Here is a 24573-nt window from a genome sequence, read left to right on the forward strand (position 1 = left end):
GTTTCATGTCTTGCAAGGCCCTTCTGACCTCATCGCTAGTTATAGGAGGAGTCTCTGCAACCTGTTCATTACTGCTTCAAATAGAGGTATCGTGGCTCTTCTGGGTACTGTACAGGTCAGTATACAATTCTTCCGCTGCTTTTACTATACCTTTGAGATTGCTGATGATATTACCCTGCTTATCTTTCAGTGCATCAATCTTTGTTTGTAGAGTATAGCTATATGAATATACACATGACCACTTTACGCAAGGCACTACCAAGTTTGACGGGAAGTTCGGCATGCTGTGTTTCGTCAGCAGCAGTGAAGGAGTAATTTTTAGTTGTAATTCCAGACAATAAATAAGTTATGCACTTGGTTTGAGTCAGTGCTTGGAATGTTTTTACCAAGAAAGTGTCACATGACTGACTGGACACTAAATTGAAATTTAATTGCTCTGTAATTATGAGGACTTGCTGAAAATGCAGTCATCCTACCACTTTGACTTTTCTTCAATGGAGCCTGCAGCACCTTAGTATAAAAGTATGTAACGTTGGCAAATTTATTAACAGTGTATCATTAACTCTTGATTGTGAAGGTAAGAGCACCAGTTCCTGTCACTGGTAGATGATGAGGCAGCAGGCTTCCCATTGAGCTGGATCACAAATATGGTGTGGCACAATTGCAGCACCCATTGATATTTATGAGCACCCATGTCGTCAGTGTTTTGCCAGCCATATTGTTATGGTGCATTTGGACAGGACCACGCGCTCAAGAGAGAGACAAAGAGAAAGCAGTAGACTGTCCGCTGGAGCTGTGACCTTTGTACCAGCCTGTGTGATTACCACGAACTTTTCCCCATGTAAATAGTTGTACATACATTTGTGCATTGGGCTTTCTCTTCGTAATATTTGGTGGGTGCCAGGTAACGATTCAGAACGGAGCATCGCATTGGCTGCCGCTTCGGTTTGTGCACCGATGTCGCAAGAGATGGTGCCTAGTTCGACAAGGCCTGCGTTGACTGCATCGACTGTCGTACTTACGCATCCGTGGGATCCAGAAACCTTCTGCGGCACTGATGGCGCCAACGTCGACGACTAGATGGAGATGTATGAGTGGGTGAGCAGCCACAACAAATGGGATCCCTCAGTAATACTGACGAACATAATTTTTTACTTGGAGGGAACTGCGCGAGGGTGGTTTCAAAACCACGAAGAAGAACTCTGTTGCTGGGAGACTTGCAAGCAGAAGCTGCGATATCTCTTCGGAAAACCACTGCGTCGGAAGGTCGTTGCCAAGAAGGAGCTGGCATATCACGACTTCAGACGTCCATCGAAGGCTGCGTCATCTGTATACAAGACATTCTGGCACTCTGCCGCAAGGCCAACGCTGAAATGCCGAAGTCCGACAAAGCCAGCCATGTCTTAAAAGGTATCACTGAGGACGCCTTCAATTTACTAATTTGTAAGAACTGTGCTTTGGTAATGACATTATCATGGAGTGCAAGCATTTCAAGCAGTTGGAAATCCAGTAATTTGCACGGCTTCCCAGTACGGCTGCAACATCATCTTGTGAAGACTGACAAGACTCTCCTTCACGGCAGCAGCAGCCTTCAGAGCAGCTGTCGAAGATTGTGCACCATGAGCTGATGTGTCCCGCGGCTCTATACCCACCTGTCAACGATACATGCGCTCTATATGGTTCTCCTTGTTCAGGCTGTTGTGCACCAAGAACTCACCAATGTCGGCTTTCAGTAAGTTTGCACCGTGGTCAGTTCCTGGCCAACCGAACGTCTTTCGCACATGCATACTCAATATCAATGGATACCTCGAGGTTCTCGAAACATGGCAGAGTGGTGAACACCGGATGACCCACCAATTTGCTTGAGTTGTCACTGCGTTGGTCGCGTCGCCTGATACTGTCACAACCGCTGGTCCTCGATGCCATTCTCAAACAGCCCTCGTCCAGACAGCATTTTTCGCCATATCCAGCCGCAAGCCGAGCTGTACCTGCATGCTGCCAATGGTACGACCACATGGCGCCGTTGTTCACTGTCAACGAGCAGTCACCAGTCCCATTCATCGCAAAGGCGTTGCTCGTCGTCCAGGTCACCCCAGTCCATTGCCTGTTGCCGTTATTCCGACCTGGGCACATCGCTTGAGAAAACAAAAAGATGCAGTTCCCCGAGGTCACGCTGCATTGTCGATGTCTTCGCCAAAGGCTCTCACCCTGTTGACCAGACGCAATATAGCCGATGTAGAAGTTGACGGTGTATATGTCTCAGCGCTTGTTTTTACTGGAACCCATATCTTGGTGATGAGCAATAATCTTCGTTGCTGCTTGAAGAAAGTCTTTATAGCTGCCGCATCTTCTGTTATCAGGGTCGCCGATGAAGCAACGCCCATTATCCTTGGCATGTGCACTGCCCGAATAACTGTTGCTAGTTTCAGCACTTCCATTTTATTTACTGTTCTGGAACGGTGTTCCCATGACTTGATCTTTAGCCTCGAATTTTTATCGCACCATTGTGCACTGATTGAACGCGCTGCTGGCCTCCTCCTGCTCACGCTGCCTTTCAAAATCAGCTGAGCCTCGTTTATGTTCTGTAGACTTCATACAGTTGCCGCCTCAAGCCGCCATGTATATGCGTTTGACGTGCTTCTCATCTGTTCCTGACGATGACTATGTGCTGACTCCTAAGTCAATGTTCTCCTGCTACACACAGTTGCCGTTCCTTATACCATTGTGACTATCGCCGACAACCGCATATTTCTTCCTGTTTTGAATTTTGCTTTAAGTACACAAGTTATCACGAAAGGCATGTCGCTCGGCAACATTTCTCCCATCGACAATACCACTATCTCTATATTAGATGTGCCATGCTCGTCTGCATACACCTGCTGTCCGATTAGTTCTGCAACGTCCAATCCCAGTATATTTTCGAAGATGATCACTCATAATCTGCTTCTCGAACAGGCTGCAGATCACTGTCGCGTCCTGGTGTCTTATCGTATTGTCTTGTCGGTGGGACGGACTTCCGTTGTGACCCTTAATATTGACACTGGTGATGCTAGTACTATCCGCCGACAACCTTATCACGTGTCACATGCACAATGCCACGTTATCCAAGCTGAAGTAGAGAAGACGCTAAACAAAAATGTAATTGGCCCTCTTCGAGTCCTTGGGCATCACCGGTTGTCTTGATCAAAAAGAATGATGGCAGCTGGTGATTTTGTGTTGGCTACTGTCAATTGAGCCAGATCACAAAAAAGGATGTCTGCCCTCTCCCATGGATTGATGATGCTCTCTACTGCCTTCGCAGATCGAGATACTTCTCTTCAATTGACTTCTGTTCCGGTTATTGGCAGATTTCGGTTGATGAACTCGACCGTGAGAAGACTGATTTCATTATACTGGATGGCCTTTACCATTTTAAGGTTATGCCTTTCGGACTATGTAACGCCCCAGAAACTTTCGAAAGAATGATGAACTCTCTTCTTCTGGGCTTTATGTGGTCCACCTGCTTAGGTTACCTGGACGATGTCATCGTATTTTTCCCTACGTTTGACAGCCACCTTAGTCGCTTGGGCACTATTCTGTAAGTCTTTAGGGGCGCTGGCCTTCAACTTGACTCTTCTAAGTGCCATTTTGGACACCGCGAAGTCAAAGGGAAAAAAAAAAAAGACAGCGCTGTGTATGTCGTCTTCATAGTCCTTGTCTTTTGTGCTGTACGTTATTTTTGATCATGAATTACCAACTAGCTCAAGCAACCACCCTAGTTCTTGGCCACCTTATCATTACTGCCGATATATGTCCTGATCCTGGTATGATTCACGCAGTCAGGAACTTTCCTGTACCCTGCTCAGCAAAATATGTGCGCAGCTTCAGGGGCTTATGCTCCTATTTTTGTCAGTTTGTTAAAAGTTTTGCAGATATCGTCCAGCCACTGACAGACCTTAAGAAGGACACTGTTCTTTTGGGGCTGTAAACAAGCCGACGCCTTCTACACTCTCATCCACTTGTTGACAATGCCTCCAATAGTAGGTCACTTTGATTCATCTTCACCAACTCAAGTTCTCACTGACGCCAGTGGCCATGGCATAGGTGCTATCCTCACCCAACAGCAAAATGGAGTCGACCGCAGCATTGCCTGCGCCAGTGGCCTCTTGTCCCCTTCAGAGCACAATTTTTCTGTCCCCGAACGTGAGTGCCTCGCTCTGGTGTGGGCAGTGGCTAAATTTCGCCCTTATTATTAGTATATTAGGAGTAGGATGGTCAGAAGATCTACTCCTAATATAAATATAGTTTTTTCAGCTGCTATGATAGCAACGCTCTCAAACAAATTACGAGTGCACGACTGGAAAAAGCTAATTCTAAGTGTTGGAAAAGATAATCAATACATTCCTGTACCCAATTAACAAAATGATGCGATTTAAATGGAGCCATTGGAACTGAAAGGGCTAACTTAATTACGCTTTGCGCATGATGTTAAGTAGTGTGCCTGGTGAAGGGTCCAATCTGTGATATGGTCATAAAAGAGACAGTGGACCTTTACACTGTGTATGTGCACAGTATTCATGTTTCTACCATCTGAGTTTCTTTGATTTTGAGTAATTGAGATCTGTCACTGACGTTTGTTAAATATTCAGCTGGAGACTTTTTCACTGTGCAGTATGTAATAATTGTTATGTTGCTTCATTACAACTCGTGGTCATTTCACCCTGTGAATGAATACACATATTTTGAAAGATTGGCATGGTTCTTGTTTGCCTGTGCAGAGCAAAGACACGGTGCGCATTGCCATGAGAAACTTCCTGCGTGAACTTGGCCATGTTGATCCTGGTCGTGTGCTGCCTGCTTTGACGTTGTTACCAGCGTTGCTGCATGGCACCTCAGTGGTGCAGATGTCATTGCGCTACTGTGACTGCAGCAGTATTGCCTACATTCTGGCCACACACATTGCCAAGGTACGTAACTTCCATGGCCCTAATCAGCATGGTTGTTTTGTCAAAAAAGTGCTTAAGGTTCTGCTGTGGTTAAGTTACAATTTATTTAATTACAGTTACAATTTTTTTAACACTTTGACTTTTGTTTTAAAGTATAGCAAGAGGCTGTTTGTTTGCCCTCTTTTGTAGTGATAAAAAGACAAAGCAACAACTAAGCAGACTGCCTTTCTTATTTAAAATTGTGTCTTTTTAATTTTTTAGGCACTTATGTGTTTATATTTACTATAGCCTAATATGGCTGACATTTCTATGCAGATAATGAGATTCCATTAAACGTGATTGCTTTTTATGAAAGCCCTAACTAAATCCTTGGGTCTCTCTCTCTCTTGTAAGTATACTGTAAGTGTTGTAATAATTGAAAATATTTTTTTATCACTTTACCTGCATTACTTTGAGATCTTTCCAGACATTACTTAACCACGTTTCAACAGCCGCAGGTGTAAAACCAACTCTGAAACATACAAATGAAGATTCTCAAATTTTCTGTGATGACACTGCCACAAATCAGGCTTTCCTATGAGCTAAAGGTATGAACTAAGGTTCGTAATGTTAATGAAGCTGCTGTATGGTCTTGCGAAGTAGTTGTAATTTTATTCTGATATCTATAATATTGGAAATTGCCTGAGTCATGTGCTTTTATCTATGTTCATTGGCTAAAGCATGAGACTCATAATATTATACTTACAAAATATTCTTTTCTGACTTTATTGATACATTGTGAGTGGCTGCAGAACTGCTATGCAATAGCATCTCCTGACCAATGAAAGGAGTCAGGAAGTTAAAAAATTATTGGCAAAACAAACACAATTCATTAGACCAGCGTTGAAATTTGAGCTTATAAAAGCAGTTTGCATGTCTCGGTAAGATGCAGCCTTAAAAAGAGATCTTGCAAATAAACAGTTACATTTTAAACAGAGTCGTCTTCGTCAACTACTCACCAGATTGTTGAGTTCCCACCTTATAGTTTAGAAAGACTGACTTTACGCTTCAGTGCAGGCAGTTTTGTTAATGGTGCATATAATGAGCCTGTAAACCTCTTTAGTGTCAAATTTGCTATAATCAGTAAAGATTAGTGTTTTTTGGTATGTGCATGAAGTTTTGAAACATTTCAGCGAGACACCCAGTTGCGAACTGCTGCCCTAGACTGCCTGGAGGTGCTGCTACCTCATGCACAGCTGTTGGCCGATGACGGTGAGCTGTACAGTGCCGCAGTGCCTTGTTTAGCCGGTCAGTCTGCAGTTTTAATGTCTGAATATTAACGTCACAAAAAGGCTTGATTTCATTGCGTGTATTACAGACTTATAGCTGTCGCATCGTCATGGGGCAGTGTTACACCACAGTTCTTTTGCAAGCGTCTTACAAGCTTACAGTAGTGACTCAGTGGCTAGGTTTTATGTTACTGAGCGTGAGCGAGATTGTAGATTTGATCCGGGGCATGAAAAAATTAAATTTTTGGGTTTCTTGTGCGAAAACCACGATCTGATAATGAGGCACGCCGCAGGGGGGCAGGGGTTCTGGATTATTTTTGACCAACTAGGATTCTTTAACGTGCATCCAATGCACGATAAACCAGCATTCTTCTATTTCTCTTCCATCGAAATGTGGTCACCATGGCCAGTGTTTGATCCTGTGACCTTGTGCTTACTAGCACAATGCACATAGCCACTAAGCCACCACGGCGTGTAATTCCTGGGCATGGTGGCTGTATTCTGATAGAGACAGTATGCAAAAATAATTGTGTACGGAACTTTGAGTAAACCCTCCACTGTGTCATCTGTCCTTACTCATATATAGCTTTAGAATGCAAAACCACAAATTATTGTACTTTTCAAAGAACTTTAATATATAGGAATTAAATTTTGCGGGCCCTTGCAACTATAATTAGGGACTATTTTTATAACAGACTCTCAAAACGCTGCAGTCTCGCCCAAAAGGTGAAACATTGATTGCGATAGCAAAATATTAGACAGCTATACAAAGTAAGGATAGTAGTTTTATCAACCTTATATACTTAAAAAGAACACTTACTAACTGAATTAACAAGCACGGTGTCACGCGCATAGGCAAACATGAACACATCTCACTCTATGACGACAGACGCTCACTGTCAGAACACTGGTGTGGGGAAGACCGGCAGCAGCAGAGAGGAATTGCCCTTCGTGCTGCCACTTGCTATAATGCCAACTAAACAATGAGAACACAGCGCACACGAAATCATCAGCCCTTGGCGTGTCTAGTCTCGGTAGCCACCACAAATCGGTTTCAAGATACAGTCCGCACAGCTGGAGTAGAAGAGATGTGCACTAATCTGCTCCCCTTCCCCCCGCCCTTTCTAGCACATGCACACCTCCCCAATCGCCTTCTTCGAGCATGCACCTACTCCCTTTGCATAGCGGACTTCGCATAGCATCGCTGTTAGTAGCGTAGCATTTAATTACATGCTTTATTGAAGCTTCGCTTCACACAGATTCCAACAGTTGCATTGGATCTGCATAATTTTTTTTTTTAGCTTAAAGTGATATAGTGAGTACTGTATATTGTTATGTGCTTGACACTGAATAATTTTTGTATGGTGATAATTGCACGCTTTGCTTTTTCTTGCTCTCATTTTCGTGATCAACAAAATGAATTAGCTCTTGTTATGGTTCACTGTGTGCGGCGATGAATGGAACGGATGCCAAGCACCCGAGACTCGACATGCCTAATCGTCATGCTCGTCAACATGAAAAGACCTGTCCATCAGGTGTGTGCGACGGGATTATGCACTAGTGCAAATCCTACTCTCCTTTGTACTACATTCACCCCCTCTACGCCAGGGAGTGGTTTCTCTGCGAATTCCTGTGCGTAGGTTGACCAGTGTTTTGACCCGATGTTACTTACGCTCCCCACCTCTACACCAGTGAGTGGGTTTTCTCCGTATTCCTCTGTGTGGATTGCCAGAGAGTGGTTTTTTTCTGTATACCTCTGTGTGGGCTGACCAGTGTGCTGACAAGGCCCTCTACCAGGGAGCAAGCGAGAATGAGGTTGCCCGGATGGTGTAGGGCATAAGAAGGCCAGCGAGACACCACGGACAGATCTCTGCTCTTGCGTGCAGGAGCACGCATGCCGAACGTTTCTGTACTTTTGTCTTGGAGTGCACCGCTCACACGCAACAATGTAATCAATTTCTGTTATTTGTTTTGACATCATCTTGTCTTCCCTGGTGGACCCTCTCCGATGGTCAATCTGGTTCGAGCTCCAAGCACACTCTGTTGAAGGTCACCGAAACTCCATCCCCGTAACAATTGATACCAGCTCTTACTTAACAGCTGGTGGCAGCCATAACACTCTCTTGTTTCATGTACACTCAACAGTTCTTCTGCAAGCAGGCATTAATAATTTTAAAAATGTCATTAAAATGCCAAGTATAGGTAGAATTAAACTGTAGCCTATTTTGTGTATGTGATATGCATGACTAGATAACTACTTGTTTTGGACATCTGCTTTTTGTAGAAGGCTGTTGTCTGCACGCACCAGAGGGTTGCAACACACATCCCACAGCCCTACGTGGCTGACTGTGGTGATACCACTGCTGACTATAAACATTGTTACATTTGCAGAAGGCTGCCTGAACTGTATCTCTGCCCACCCATGGCTAAACCGTGTGCTGCTGCTCAGCTTCTCGAATGAAGACTGCACCAGGCTGCTTTATCTGGTGTGTAGCACTAGTGTGCGTTTCATAAAAATTAATTTGGAAGTTGCATTCCAAACAGGCAAACAGTAATGATTAGCAGTCACTTTAGCTATACAAAGAAAAAATAAATATGATAATGGTGTGTTATAAAACTGAAGGAAAAAAAAAACTAGGAACTAGAGTTGTCTTTTAGTGCAGGGTATACTACCACCATGGACAAGTTGAGTGGTATGTGGGAAGATTGAGATATAAAGGCAAGAAATGTTGTGTCCAGAAATTATGATCATAGGCTTACTGACTTTCATGAAGCAGTATATGCAGGCCTGTTCCACCTCCTATATGCAAAGCACGAAAGCAGTATTCAGCACTTTCCTCTGAGCATTGAAATTGGGATCTATGATCACTTACCATCAAGCTTGCCTGCTGGAATACACATGGAGAAAGTATGTTTGAGTTGTGCTGAAACAAAAGAAAAAAGTACGGCGAGGGCTAAAACAATGTTTCGCTAAAATATAAAAACTCTCATTGAAGCAGAGCTTGAAATTATATTGAAGTACAGGATGAAACTTTCGTGCATGCTTTGCAAACTTGTTGTTTATGTATTTCTTTTTCCTTATATGTATGCGAGTACAAACCGTACCTTTGTGCTATATTGTGTACACTCTCATCTTGCAACAGCTGCTGGAGGGTGAAATAGTTAGTGAGTTGCTGGCGAGCCACCTGCCACTGATCACTGAAAGGCTGTGCCAGGATGACAGCAGCTTGGCAAGGGCTGTGGCTGCTAAGGTAACACCACTTTGCTCTATATTTATTAGGCGAAGCGAGAATTACTGAGGAGGAAAAACAGGGCACAGTGATGAGGCTCAGAGCAACGTTACCAGACTAGCTTCAGTTTTAAAACTCGGCGCCTTTGCGCGGAACCGCCACCCGCCCGCGTGTTCGTGGCGCTGCAGTCGCGCCCGGCTTCACTTCACTTGCCGGCTACGCGGGCGAGCCAGTCTAAGCACGCGGTGCTGTGGTTCGTTGTTGGCGGCGAATTTCAGCAAGCATGTCATCCGTGAAACTGTAGCCTTCGCTGAGTTTCTTAAGAATATCAGCAGACGATGCCGACGTGCTGCGTACCTGGCTGCATAGGCCGCAATCGGAACGATGTCGACAGTTCGGCGCACCACTTTTTCTGTGCTCCCAGCAATGCGACGCTTCGCTCGGCGTGAAACAGAGCGATTCCTCGTGCCGACCGGGAACTCACTGCGAAATCAACGGCACGCGCTCGTGCCACTGCTCCCGCGTTCGTCGTCGTCTTCCACAGCTGGCTGTGTGGCCGTTCATCTTTCCAGCGTAGAATTTCACTTCACTTCTGTCGTTGTAATGGGGAGGCCGCATTTACGGTGGTATGAGCCATTGCTTAAGGGAGTATGAGCCACTCATGGTCATACGTAACGGAAAGATTTAATTTTTGAAGAAATTTAATTTCGAAGAATCACAAGCAGGAAATCGCAGGCGAAGGCTGCTAACCACGCCGCCGAGCAAACTCGAGACATCGAACGCAAGCGACAACTGCGGACATACCGTCAGTGACGTCGTTCTCTCTCGCAGCCGATTGTGTGTGTAACCTCATAACTGAGAAATACTTTAATGAACCCTCGGGATTAACCGAGTGATAAACTCAGGAGCCGAACGCACTGGCGTAGCAACAGGGGGGGCCGTGGGCCCCGGGTGCAAGGGGCCAGTGGGGGGGAGAGTTGTCATATACGTCTGAAGACACTCGGAACTTGTTGATATCCTCGCCTTCCTCGACTACAGCCGGGGGGGGGGGGGTGACAGAAGACCTATGGGCCCCGGGTGCCAGACGACCTAGCTACGCCGCTGGCCGCACGTTTCAGCTTCGCTGATTAAGCATCTTCACGGAATAAAAAAAACGACTTTTTTTTTGTGTGTGTGGCTTGTGTGTACAAAGACCAACCTCACCATTTAGTAGTGCTTCTTTGGCGTGGTGAGAAGCTTCGGTGGGGATGAAGATCATCCTACAATCACGCACTTTGGCCAGATATTCAGGCTCGTGAGCCTAAACTGCGCGAAACGTTAAGACGACAGGAAGAAACAACATTTAGAAACGCAGCTTCTGCGCTTCGCTGTATGCGTTTCTTCCTTTCGTGCAGTTTACCCTTCTTTCAGTATTAAGGAACTGGCGCGATAAATCTTATTGCTGTAGGTGGATACCGCTTTCTCGTGGTATCACTAATTCGGACAAGGGAGAACGCCAGCGAGCGTGAAACACGCGCAAACTGCCCGTCCGTACGAGCTCAAGGCTGTGACGAGGCGTCTGCAGTGGAGCCCGATGGAACAGCGTTGCCCTCTGGCGGCTGTCACAGAAGTGGCGACAGCGGCTGTAAGCGCGCGGGCGGGGAGTTTTACAACTGAAGCTAGTCTAGTAACGTTGGCTCAGAGCACATGTACCAATCCAAAACGTTGAGTTCATAGGTTCGATCCTGGCTATGGTGGCCACCTTTCAATGGGATGGGCAAAATGCAAAAACACTTGTGTACTTTGATAAGGTGCACATTAAAGAACCCTAGGTGGTCGAAATTAATTGAAAGTACGGCACCACCCACATGATAACCTTATAATCTGGTGCCTGATAATCAAATTGTGGTTTTCACACGTAAAGTCCCAAAATTTAAAAGCTAACCACCACTCACTGCTCCTTCACTTCAAGAGAGGTGCTCTTGAGCCTCTTCGATGGCTCCCAATGCCTAGAAATTATTATGAAATAAATGAGTCCAGTGCAGCATGAATACGGGCGTGACTATTATTTATTTTTACTAAAAATGTTCAGCCTAGTTTTCGTCATAGTGCTTATCTTTTTTCCGCAATAATATGTATTACAGTGGCTACATTTCAAAGCATTGTGCACTGTACTAAGTAACCCAACGAGCTTCTACTGTTTTTAAAAACTTCAGATGCTCTTAACGGCCTCTACCTCACAAATAATTTTTAATTAAGCCTTATTTTACACATTCTCTTTATTAATTGTACAAGCTTTTGCATATTCACATGACTGAACCAATAGTCATTAGGCTAGTAGCGAATTCACTGGAAAATATAAATAGCAAAAATGACAATGAGGCAGAATACAATTTACGGGCCCATAGCCTCACAATGCAGGATAGTAGTACTACATACAGCCTAAGCAGGGGAGGGGAGTTCTTTCATGATAAACATTTGGGGTATAATACATATAAAGAAGATATCGTAATTGAAGAAAGCAAAAGTACAAAATAAAGCAGTAAATGCAGGCACAAAACTACTACATAGTGTAACTATGGTTTAGCAACAAAAAACACTATAAATGTGGACAGGGTCGCGTTAACACTGAATTTGCTGGTAATGCGTTCCAGTCGCTGACAGTTGTAGGAAAGAACAAAAACTTAAACATGTTTGTATGTGCAAAAGATGTTTTATGTTTTAACTATGTTTGTGGCGAGTAACCCTACCAACACGCTTCTGTAGTTTTCTTGTCCGTTCAAACCTAGTCTTTGGAACTAAAGCAACCAAAAGAAGTGTAGGCAGGGCGTTCATCATCTTTCAGTTAGAGTTTCCAAATCAGCTAATTGTACTAGAATCTTTGAAGAGGAAGTCACAACTTCTGAATTATATACGTGACGAGCAGCTAGCCTCTTACTTTTAAATTTTCTTTTTTATATTTCTATATCTTGATGCAAATATCAAAACTTGTTTTACTTATATTTTATTACATATAAACAGTGCTCATGATGCTTTGAGATACTTCAAATCTTTCATAAAGGGCTTTTTAAACTACAAGATCGATTGTCAGCCTAAGAAAATGGCTGAGCTGTTGTGTAGGATTTTTCTGTACGACCCAAAAGTTATCAAACTATGGTCACTTCTAAATTATTGATGCGAAAGCATTATATGTCCAATGAAGCGGAAATTTCGGTGTCTGGTGGTAACATTCGATGGTAACGAAACCCACGTAACCAAGTGATGACGTCACGTTCCTGGAGCTGGACCTGCTGTGGCTCGCACTGCGAAATCCCGCGGTGAACAGCCATGGCATCGGGCAGATGTCGTGGCCCGCACCCAAAAAATTGACTTTGGACTTTGCCCAATTCGAAAATTGAGTTGACCCACATTCAAAACTGACCTGGCCGACTCCTGAAATTAACTTTGCCCGCCCCCAAAATTTGGATGGCCCACCTTCCAAAAATTGACTTTGCCCATTTCGAACACATGACCAAATGAAAATTATCACGCAGAAGAGTGAGAATGCTTTCGCATTCAATGTATGTAAGTGCCTCTGTAACTCTTTGGCACATGATATACCATAATTTGCTTCAACCAAAAGAACTTATATAAGCCTACCATGTTTAGCAATTAATTTAGAAACTTTTGAATTTCTTCTCAAGCCTGAGGTATTCCTGTGCACAACCATGCTTTTCTGTCCCCAGCTGCTGTCCGGAGTATACAGCAGCCGGCTCAGCATTGAAGTTCAGGGACAGCTTCGACAACTGCTGTCCCCCAGCCGTGCCATCACCAGTGACTCTCCAGATGCGAGCGACCTCACTCAGTGAGGCGCTTGCTTCATCTTCGCCCAATTGCATCCACTTATTTAAACATAGCGGAGTGGAATTTCGGTATCGTTTCAGAACATGTTAGGTGAACATTATGAAATTGACAGGCTATACGCTTGTTTCTACAATTTCTAATGATTGCATTTCTCTTGCCAATGTCTACTTTTTAAATGTATTTTTACTAGCTTTTATGTTAGCGCAAGGAAAAGTGCTGTTGGACACTGTGATACTTTTCTCATGTATCCCCAAAAGTTGGGGCCCGCCGGTGCACTTTTATGAATAAACATTTTTTTCGACAGTTTAGCACACTGTTTGGTTACGATTCCCTGTCTACATTGTCGTAGGCTCCTTTAATATTTAGAAATGCTATCCATAAAGATATATCTTGAGCTACGGAAATCTCTATGCGTTGAGTTAGCATATACATATCCTTTAAAGGGACCCTAAAGGCAAATACTAAGTCAACTTGAACTGTCTAAGTACCATTCCAGAAACCTTACGTTTGTGTCGTGCCAAGGAAGGACTTAGTTAACGAGAAAATTGCATCTGAAGGATCTGAATACGTTTTTCAAATTTCAAATCTCCCGCCACTCAACCCGGGAAATGGTGATGTTGCGTATGCCATCACCACCCTTTGCTGCTGTCGGCGAGCGAAATGGCGCCCGACATACAGCGGTACCAAGTCAAGACAGAGTCGTGGATTCGCCGCTGCAGTTGCTTTTTGGTCAAGTGGCGTAGACTTCGGGCATCCCGTGACATCACATGGAAGTTGAATTCCCTTTTTCTTGTAGTTTGTGCGAGTTTCACGAGCCAGCAAAACCATCGCAGCACTACGCGATCAGGAAAGTACTGAAATGTGAATGCGTGGGCGGCGTAGAGTCGAGCGAAAACGAAACCTTTCGACTGCCCACGTCATTGTCTACGGTAATTTCAATGAGTTCTTTTTTCTAAAGATGAAATAGAACTGAGCAAGTAGCATTTTATTTTACCTTATAATACAATACAAGGATGTTCTTGCAACGAGTAGTTGAGTACTAGGGAAAGAATTTAACTGAGGAGTGCTTTCATCATTGGGCAAGTGCTTGAATGGGCTGGGGGAGTCTAACTATGCCCTGCATTTACCTCAATTTTTCAATTATTAAGGCTCTGTTTGCGATAATATTGACACCTTAGACATTCTCGAGCACTAATCTATCACTTCAGCTTGACTTAGTATCTGCCTTTAGTGTCCCTTTAAGCAACTGCCAGGTCTGAACCCATTCTGTAGTTCCTCCAGTACATAATTTTTCTCCACCAATTTGGACAGTTCTAATTTTATGGCTTGCATTGCTATTCTACATGCTATCACCGACGTTACTGTAACTGGCCTGTACGAGCTCATTCTATCCTTATCACCTCTGCCTTTGTAGATGAGGTTCATCTTCTTTTCACACCATTCAACTGTAATTTTCTTTGTTAATCACTTAGGCATTAGTCAGCAGTGCCTTGACTTTGGACTGAGCTTTTCGATTACAGGTACTATTGGGATTTCATCGGGTCTTGCGGCCATGTTATCAAAGACACTTTCTTCTGCTTCTTTACAGTAAAAGTTTTCTATGCTAAAATTTTATTTCTGAGGCTTCTCTATTGTTGCTAGACCTGTTTCAGTCTGAACTAGGCTTTCTTTCATGCCGAAGTTATCCTTAATAATGTCTGTGATATACCGCAGCACATTGTCTCTTTCAAAGATGTCTCTGTCTTCATCCCTTATGCCATATGCAAATTTTCATTTTGAGCTCCGAGTGCTTTTATGGAGTCCCAGAATCGTTTTGCTATGCGTTTGTGTCTTTTGCAAATGTTTTGCACCCAGCGTTCACGTGTGCATTTAATTTTTGCTTGCACAAGCTCATGTGCTGCCCTTTTTTCTCGATATTTCTTCCATCTAAGCCATGAGTACCTTTTCTTCGTGTAATCTCAGCTTTATGGCACTTCTCGATGATCCCTAGATGCCTGCTTGCGCTATTCTACAGCTTGATTTATTTCCTCTTTCTAATCCAGTATGTTTCTTCTTTCTTTTTTTCCCCGTGCCTGCCTTTTCTCCTGCTGCAGAGAGTCTACCAATTCCTTATATTCCCAGTTTGTGGTATGAAACTCCTCCATTTTCTTCTCAGTGTTCTTTTGTGATCTCTGCTATTTGCTTTTCATTAATTTTCAGGAATTCTGATCCTATTGCCATCATCTTTTGGTCTAGCCTTTTGTAGACCGTTTCTGAGACTGAGGTGAAGTCGGTGCATGATTGCCTCTTTCCACATTGCCACGTTACCTGCCCATGACACTTATTCTCCCTGTTAATTATTGTAAGGTTATGTTCATTGCACATATTGAGCACTAGATTACTGTTGTAATCAGTATATCCATCTAAATTCTCCATGTTCACATTCATTTCTCCTACTAATACCATTTGGCCCAATTTCTTGAACTCATAATTATTGCTTTTAATGCAAACTATCAATTCTTTTATTTTTATCTCTGATATCACTACTTGTCCATAAGTAAGCTACTCCAAGCCATGTCTTTTACCATTCCCATCTGCTGCTGATTCATAAATGCTCCTTGCATGTCTATCTTACTTTTTGCCACTTCATACCTCGCCTAAATAGCATGCCTATGCCTCCACCTATCCTTGACCCATTCATTCTGTTGCACCCTTCACATAATACAAAATTGTCAATAACAGGCGGCTGCTTCCAAATCTCGTAACTGCATTTCGGTCAAGATGTAGATGCTAATAGTATCGTCATTCAGCTGCGTTTGACTTTCCAGCCATTTTTCCTGCTTGCAGCCACCCTGCATGTTTATGTAAGAAATTTGACCATCTCTATGCTTATTCTTTGTGCATTTTTTTCTTAACTCACTGTGGTATGATTTTGCACTTTGCTGGTGTGTCACTACAGTCAATAACTAGTCTTCCTTCCTAATTGCCTGGGGCCCACCTAAAAAAAAGCTGCTGTCCGTGTCGCGAGCTGACATCTAACTGGTGTTGCTACACTATCGCTAAAATGTATCCCGTCTTGTTGTGTCTTGTTTACTGGGGTAACAAGACTAAAAGTGCTGGCTCGCGGGATATATACCATTTTGCTGCTGAGCACGACGTAGGGTGTTCAATTGCCTTGTGCAGTGGCCACATTCCGATTGGGACTAAATGCAAAACTGCTTGGGCTCCAACTGCATTCTGCATCTCATAGCTACAACACACATCGAAGTGTTTTTCATCAGAGTGGGCTTGTAGATGACATGACATCTTTTAAACCGGCACTTAGTATTTTGTTGTGGGAGCTGAATTGGTGTGCTTTTTTGTGCGTGTTTTTTTTTTATCGTCTCAAGATTTTTTTATTGCCTCATTTCATAATGACCATCGAGGGCAATGCGAATAGCATTCCAGAAATGAAGCACCCCACCGTATTTCTGAAATCACGTTTAACTATCATCTGTACTGGTCATTCTGAGACTTGTATTGCTTCGGCTATACATGACATACTTCGGTATAGTCCCACTTCACTAGGGCACTCGCTTGCCAAGGTCACCCGAGTGAGCATGGCGGTGTGACCACGACCGTATGACACCGACGCAGTGACGATAGAAGGACGTCAATGGAGTTGGCAAAAGCGGTGTCACAGCGATGGCATGGCGACCATGAGACGATTTCTAAATGATGACTGTGGTATCACGGCGACATGAGGACAATGGGATGATGGCAATTGTATAAAGATGATTGCATGACGATGGGGAAATGGCGATGCCGAATGACAAAGCAGGAATGACGACGATGGCACAACCATGATGGTATGACAAAACAAATGCACGATAGCGACTATCTTACTACGACAATATGACGACGATGGCACGAAAACGGTGTCATAATCACGATTGATTGAGGACAGCATAATTATGATATAATGAAGGAATGATTTCGACGGATCGATGAAGGCAGCATGGTGACAATGGGATGACATTACTGAAGTGATGACGACAGTAAAATGACAGCATGAGGATGATGGCATGATGAGAGTTGGACGTCGAAGCTTGAGTGACGACCATGACATGACTACGACGATATAAATAAGGTCTGGGCACGAGCTACTTGGTACGATACCTTCATGGTGAAACAGCATTAAAAAAGCATGACCAAGGGAACACAAGGACTGCAGTGCTCGTCTTTGCGCTCTTCTCTCTGTATTTTTCGAGCACTGTTTCACCATGAAGGTACAATGACGGATGCACAATAGCAATGGTCTGACGGTGACGCAATGGTGACGATGACATCACAACGGCGGCATAATCAATTGAATGACGACAGCATAATTATGACTGAAATTGCGGAGGATTGACGTCGATAGAACGAAGAAGGTCGTACGACGATGACAGCATGACGACAATGGGACGATACTACTGAATTAATGACGATAATAAAACGATAGTGTGACAAAGACGGCATGACGAGAGTCGGATGACAAAGGCAGAACGACCGCGACGGCATCACGACGAAGGTAAGACATGAGTGCATAACTGCGACTGTACGGCGACGATGGCATGACAATGCTATGAGAACAATGGGACGACGACAATGGCTTGATGATGACTGTATCACAAATCTTGTATGACGATGACGTCATGAGGACAGTCGGTTGACACAGCGGACAGCGGAAGCAGTGGTAAAGCAAACAGGTTCGCTATAGACATTAGTAAGAGGCGATTGGAGGATTGGTGGAAGAAAAGTAGGGAAACGACAAAAGACGGAGATGCACAAAAACACAGTTCGCAATAGGGGATCAGAAAATTTGGACGTGGTAGTTCATAGTGTCTTTTTTCTTTTCTTTTTTCATTGGTTAACCTAGGTAGGATATTAGGCAGCATACTAGCAAGAGCTTGGTGGCGCAACCCACCGCCCCATTCCAAAGGGGACGCTCATAACATCCATCCATCCATCGATTCACAAAAAAGTGCACGGCACCGCAACTGAAAAGGTGCAGGGTATAGTGTACTAGAATAATGTCTAGTACTCGTCTAGTAGACATTGTCTAGTAGAACAATGTCTAGTATAATTATTCTAGTACACTATAGTGCAGGGGGTGCCGGGCTGCACCCACTCGCTGCAAGGTTCAAGGGTGCAGTGCACCGCGGCGCCACCTTGCATTGCACCCCGTTCAATCGGGCACGGGGGTACAGGGTGCACTGCTGCACCTCGGGGAATCGAGGGTCTAGGTGCAGTGCACCGTGAATAGGTGCAGAAGGTGCAGAGAAACTTGGCTGAATCGAATAGACCTGTAGGAACATGGGCTGTACGGAACGTACGGCGCAGTGCCAGCGCTGCACGCTGATATTTTGACAATCGTTTTCTGTTGCAATCAAAAAGACGCGCAAATGCTCGGCGGATGTTAAGGTGCATCCCCGAAACTCACTACATATAACAGATGAATTGTATTGTATAATTGTATGAGATGAATTGTAGATGAACACTGTAGCAGAGTTGCGCGTAGGTCCGCCATCTTGCCTGGGAAGCAACCAAATCTATGCGGCGAAGCCGCACTCCGTTTTTGCAGGCGGCATGCCTACCGTATCGTCGATCGACCGTGGGCGCTTTTGCATCGCTTGTGGACTGCTTTCCGCCTAATCGCAAACAAAGCGCATCGAAACAGCTGACTGCATAAGATCGTCAAGAAAAAGGCCCCGAGATCGGTCCCCACCAAACCTTAGGCCTAGCGTATCCGCCGAGTCGGTCTGCACGCTCTCGACGCGCCTAGGCTCAGGAATCAAGAAGACTAACAAGGATAACTCACTCTGTATTTCAGCTTTCGCATCGGTGTTCTTAAATAAACCATTTTTTCATGTTTACAGTGCCAGCACAAGTAGCTTTCTGAAGCTGAAGTGTGAATGTAATGTTTTATTGCGCATAATTTTAACGATACTCCATTACCACAGCCCACAGCACTACTTACTTAACCATGCAGTGTCATTATTTTATCAAGTATATATTTTACGCGACCCACAGCGATCGATTTTAGGCCTTTTTACAGCCATATCACATATACCATGAGAAATTCATTGCCTGCATCATTCACAATGCACCGTTAACATTACCTTTGTCATGGCGCTCTTTGGCCATACCTAGCCCTTGCGCCATAAAACACCACACATCATCAGATAATCATGCAGCAAGTTTACAAAGATTTCTGCATCATTTGCGTTGTTTAGTGCGTGGGAAGAGTTGTGGTAGGACAAATCGCAGCTGCGGCATCAGAACAACGCAGCAAATCGCAACCCCTTCACCATACGGCATTTCCTGTCCGAAAGGAACTTCGTCAAACCGGAACAGCCTCTCCGATCTTGCCCCATTCCACCTTTTTATTTTTCATCAAGCGAAAGGCGATTATACCCGGAGCTTGTTCTGAACACGCGGAGGCGATCAAGAAAGTAACAATGGAGCCGAAGAATATACCTGCAGACTCCTTCGAGCGGTACATAGAAACGTAGTAGAGAAGGACGAGAAAATGCTTTAGACTGCAGGAGAATTTCCTTCAAGGGAGGACATTGCAAAATTTTTCCATATAAACAAATTGTGAGTGATACCTGTCCCGTTACTTTAAAGACAGACCTCGTATTCTCATGCAGCAGGTATTTAGGAATAGAATTCGATGATACTCTGTGATGAAGTGACGATGTTCATTGTATTTGTAAGAAGGTAATAAATCTAGCCGCGTAGCTGTACCACATAAAGAATGCAACTTGTGCTAAATTAAGAAAAACGGTATCGCAATCAGTAGGATAATCGATAATCAGATATGTCATAGCGTTCTTTAGCTTTTGTTCATGGACGCAGAAAAACAGTAGTTTTTGAGTGGGCAAATCATATCGATCACAGATTATGGACAGAAAATAATAAGAGAATTGTTTGCAACCATGGCTATTTTGCCAGTGGATCACCTGCTGAACTATTTTTCCATAAAGAAAGACACACACACACATAAAAGAACGAGTGGTACAAAATACCAATGATATACACAAGGTACGGAAATAAATGATTAGAACATTATGTTCCGCCATTGTTCAATTATCAAATGAAAGTAATAATATTGATTCCCTGATAGAAGTTAAAGAAGACAGGAATTGTTCGAGAAGTTCTAGGAACTGCTTGTCAATGAAACTTGCATATATGTGTTTTAAGTGTTCATGTTATCAAAAACCTATAATTGAGGTTGTAAAATTGTGTTCTTGTACAACCACCGGGAGAAGCTTACTTAAGGAATCTTGTGGTAATTTATGAAGCACTTCCTGTTGCGGTATAAGGTGTGAAACTGACTCTAATGGCTCAAACTGTTGATATTCCAAGTTGCGTTATTTCAGTTTTGTCAGTATCAATATTTTGGAAGTGTTTGTATTTGTGTTAGCGTTCATGGCAATGGCTGCCAGTTCCACATAAAAGCGCAACAATGCTCATGTGGCACAGAATTTACTGAGGGTACAATTTTTTGCATAAAAACATTCTTATTATTATTATTATTATTATTATTACATGCACAATCTCCTCTTTACGTTGTGTTACATTCTGTTTTGATTTTTTACATCTTTCCCCGTCTAACCATCGGCTTCTTGGCTAATCCTCTGTAGTGGGTTAGTCTCATGTTATGAAGTGTAAGCAATAGAAAAACAAGCGTCAGTACACCAACAAAAGCGATGGATCCAGCCGAGGAAGTTGCGGTAAGATCGCCAGCTGGATATAGATCAATTGATACAGCGGGTTTAGTTACGACTGGTATGCAGTTTAGTATTCCATCATAATGTATCGAATGCAAAAAAAAAAGAACTGCCACCGCTAAATGAGGCGACCTGTCAAGCGCAGGAAAAAAAAAGCCGCAGGGTCCTTAGCTCTCTAATTGCCCGATAACCTCAGTTAACGAATACCTATATCATTTAAAATCTGCTTCATTCGACAAAAAGGGGTTACTAATCTTACATACTGTTGCGAATTTTTTCTTGCATATATTCAGCTAAAATGGCAATAAAAAGTTGCAGGGACGTTTCACTTCGTGAACGCGGGTGATGCGCAAGCGTGCGGCTGCTATAGCGCACACAAAGCTGTCGGCCCTCGGGGCGCCTAGATGCTTACACTGTCCGCATCGCAGATCGCATTCAAGACAGGGCTCGCGCGGCCGCTTCATACGCAGCAGCTGCCGGAGTACATTGTAAACATTCGCTTACTAACTACACTAACAAAGCTTGGTGTCAGCGCTCACAGGCAGACATGAACACATCACACTCGATGACCGCGGGCGCTCGCTGTCCAAACGCTGGCGTGAGCAATCGCGGCAGCAGCAGCGAGCGAACTGACCTTCGTGCTGTATATCGCTTCAACGCAAATTCAGCGGTGAGAACACAGCGCACGCAAAGCTACGAGCCGCATTGTGACCGCATTGAGGCAAAAATCAGGGATGCATTCATACGCTGTTTTTTTTTTCTCTCCGTATTCCTTGACTTGGAGAAAGCGTATGACACCTCATGGCGCTTCAGTATTATCCGAGACCTTTCCGCCAGGGGTGCCCGCGGCAATATGTGAAGTACAGCTGAAAGTTACCTGTCTGATCACACCTTTCCTGTAAGGGTCGGTCACGCCTTGTCGAGGTCTTTCACCCAGGAAAGTAATGTCCCGCAATTCAGGTGGTGTGCTTAGCTGTACACTGTTTGTTGTAAAAATGAATTCTCTGCGCACGGCTATCCCGCGAACCATGTTCTACTCTTTATATGTAGATGATGTGCAGATTGGTTTTAAATCGTGCAACTATTTTCCTGCGAACGACATGTCCAGCATTGCTTAAAGTGGCTAAATGGGCTGATGAAAACGATTTTAGGTTGAGCTCAGAGAAAAAGTGCATGCATCCTGTTCACGAATAAGAGAGGAATAGTATCAGACCCTGGCATTGAGTTATTTGGTAACAGATTACCTGTAAGCAAATAGCGCAAATTTCTCGGCATTATACTGGACTCAAAACTTACATTTATCCCGAATATCAAATACTTGAAGGCTAAATGCCTGAAAACAATTAACCTCCTAACACCTTTGTGACGCACAACATGGGGCAGTGATCGAAGGTGTCTCCTGAACTTGTATACCTGTCTTGTCTGCTCATGCCTTGATTACGGAAGTATAATTTATCATTCCTCAATGCCAAGTGCATTAAAAATCTTAGACCCCGTTCATCATCTGCGTATCCGTCTCGCGAACGGTGCTTTCAAGACAAATCCTATCTAGAGCCTCTACGTAGAGTCGAATCAGTGATCGCTTCATCTGCAGTGGACATATAGAAGATTTGCATACTTTCTAAGAGTACACGCGAACATTGAACACCCGTCTTATTCAACTATACGCGATATGACCACTGCCACAATTTTTCATAACCCACCTGCAGCCAGAAAGCCGCTGTCTTTGCCCGTCAGGAACCTTAATTATTGTGGAATGGGTATTCCAATGCTTGAACATTGTCCTATGGCTTCAGTAAAACTGTGCAACTTTGGCGAAACTGGGTAATGTGCTAGCAGACCAATTGGCCACATCTATTACATTGCAAGCTATTACTACTACCGCTGCTGTCCCTGCCACAGATCTGAAGCCTTTCTGAAGATCTGACGCCGGTGGTCGCAGGTAACAGCGACCATTGGCAACGCTTGTGGGAAGCTGAAACAATAATAAATTTAATTTAATTAAGCCACAGTTAGGTTTCTGGCCCTTCGCAACGAAAACATGAATTGGTGCCTTATGCTGTCGTCTCAGAATAGGACACACATATGGCATCCACAGGTTTTTGCTTACTGGTGACGAACCACCAACATGTAGTAGATGTGGTGAGAGGCTGACCGTCCTCCATGTCCTTCTGGAGTGTCGGGAAGCCGAAACAGAGAGAAAGGAACATTTTCATCTAGCATACCGTTATCATGTCCCTCTCCATTCTATTATGTTTCTTGGTGAAGAACCGCTTTTTAGGACTAAAGCAATCCTAGGTTTCTTGAATGAGTTGGTCCTTCCTGTAAAAAGGCCAATAAATTCGTAGCGCATCCTCTCTTCAGAGGATGCTGCTGCGATAGTGTTTAGTGTGAACACATGCCTCCAGGCCCTCGTGTTTCAAGGGCTCTGGTTAGGCAGTAGTGCGTCTAGCCAATTTTTACATCCGACATATTTGGTATATCGTATCATTCCTTCGCAATGCATTTTGGTGTTCATAGTAAACCTCATTAGTCATTGCCATAATCTTATTACACGTAGATTTTACATAGTTTACAGCGACGTTTTTTGGGCCCCATTACAGCCACGTCACATCTGCTTCTCAGTATTCATAACTCCACTGCGAACTCACTAACACTGGCATGTCGCATTTTGGCCATACATGGCCCTTGCGCCACTGAACAACACACATTCATTCATTACGCATAGCAAATCGGTGCCGATTCGAGGCTTTTCTTCTTGAGTCAGGCGCCGGTGATTTGCTCATTTCCCGCGCCTTTTGTAATGCAGGGAGTACGCTGTGCCTGCGCTTGTTCTAGGCCGATTAACGTGTTTACGTATGTACGATATATAAAAGGAGTTACCATGGTTCCAGCTCTGCCCACCACGTTCCCTCCCCAACGAAAATTCGCAGGTAATCCGGCGACCCTCGATCGCTGTGAGTAGCGGTGGGCCGTCGGTCGTGCAGCCATGGTGGAGTTACGAGACCCCCTGGCTCCTGGTGGCCGTGGGAGCTGTGCTTGTGCTGCTCGCGCTCACCGCGTACAGCCTGATACCGAGGCGGCCCAGGCGATACGTCGCCTTGGTAGGCGATGAGTGGCGAAGCACTCCGTCGCCAGACTGCGCTTGACAGTGCAGCGACCCCGATGCGCTGCCCTTTGAACAGCAGCACGTGAGCCGTTTGGCGTTCGACGCTGCTGCTATGCCGTTTGCGGAGGCCCCATAAAGGAACGTCGCTTCGGGCACGTTGTCATCGTCCTTTGCCCAGGTCTTCCGAATCACGTGAATGGCCCCGAAGATGCATCGCACAAAAATACATGCCGCATTAAAGTTCCATCAGTGACGCAGCGCAGGCGTACTTGTGCGTTGTTATTCCGTGCTGAAAAAAGAAGAGACGACACGGACAGTTCATGGATAAAAGGATGTGCATGCATAAAAGACATATACGGATGATAATATTAAGTTTTCCGGAATTTTTATGGATAGCCTGTTTCAGATAACATAATTCTAGTCCTTGAGCTGGATTATTCAGATAGGCGGACATTAGCTTCCGGAATTTTTGTAGATAGCCTG

The 24573-nt window shown here is 44.2% G+C and overlaps 1 protein-coding gene across 7 annotated transcripts in view; it reads left to right on the top strand.

Annotated features, from left to right (window-relative positions):
- LOC139051281 (uncharacterized) overlaps positions 1 to 24342 on the top strand; it is a 211713-nt gene extending 187371 nt beyond the window's left edge. For 5 of the 7 annotated variants that reach the window (XM_070528283.1, XM_070528286.1, XM_070528284.1 and 2 more), the window contains 5 exons: positions 4758 to 4946; positions 6098 to 6176; positions 8585 to 8679; positions 9337 to 9444; positions 23915 to 24342. In XM_070528283.1, the coding sequence (XP_070384384.1) occupies positions 4758 to 4946; positions 6098 to 6176; positions 8585 to 8679; positions 9337 to 9444; positions 23915 to 24130 (687 nt within the window). In that variant the 3' untranslated portion in view covers positions 24131 to 24342. Of the gene's footprint in view, positions 1 to 4757; positions 4947 to 6097; positions 6177 to 8584; positions 8680 to 9336; positions 9445 to 13127; positions 13554 to 23914 lie in introns of those variants that run through there. The other 2 variants (XM_070528285.1, XM_070528288.1) reach the window with 2 other exon arrangements.
- Positions 24343 to 24573: the final 231 nt, after the last annotated feature.

Source organism: Dermacentor albipictus, unplaced genomic scaffold (assembly GCF_038994185.2).
Source record: "Dermacentor albipictus isolate Rhodes 1998 colony unplaced genomic scaffold, USDA_Dalb.pri_finalv2 scaffold_11, whole genome shotgun sequence".
NCBI classification, from domain to species: Eukaryota; Metazoa; Arthropoda; class Arachnida; order Ixodida; family Ixodidae; genus Dermacentor; species Dermacentor albipictus.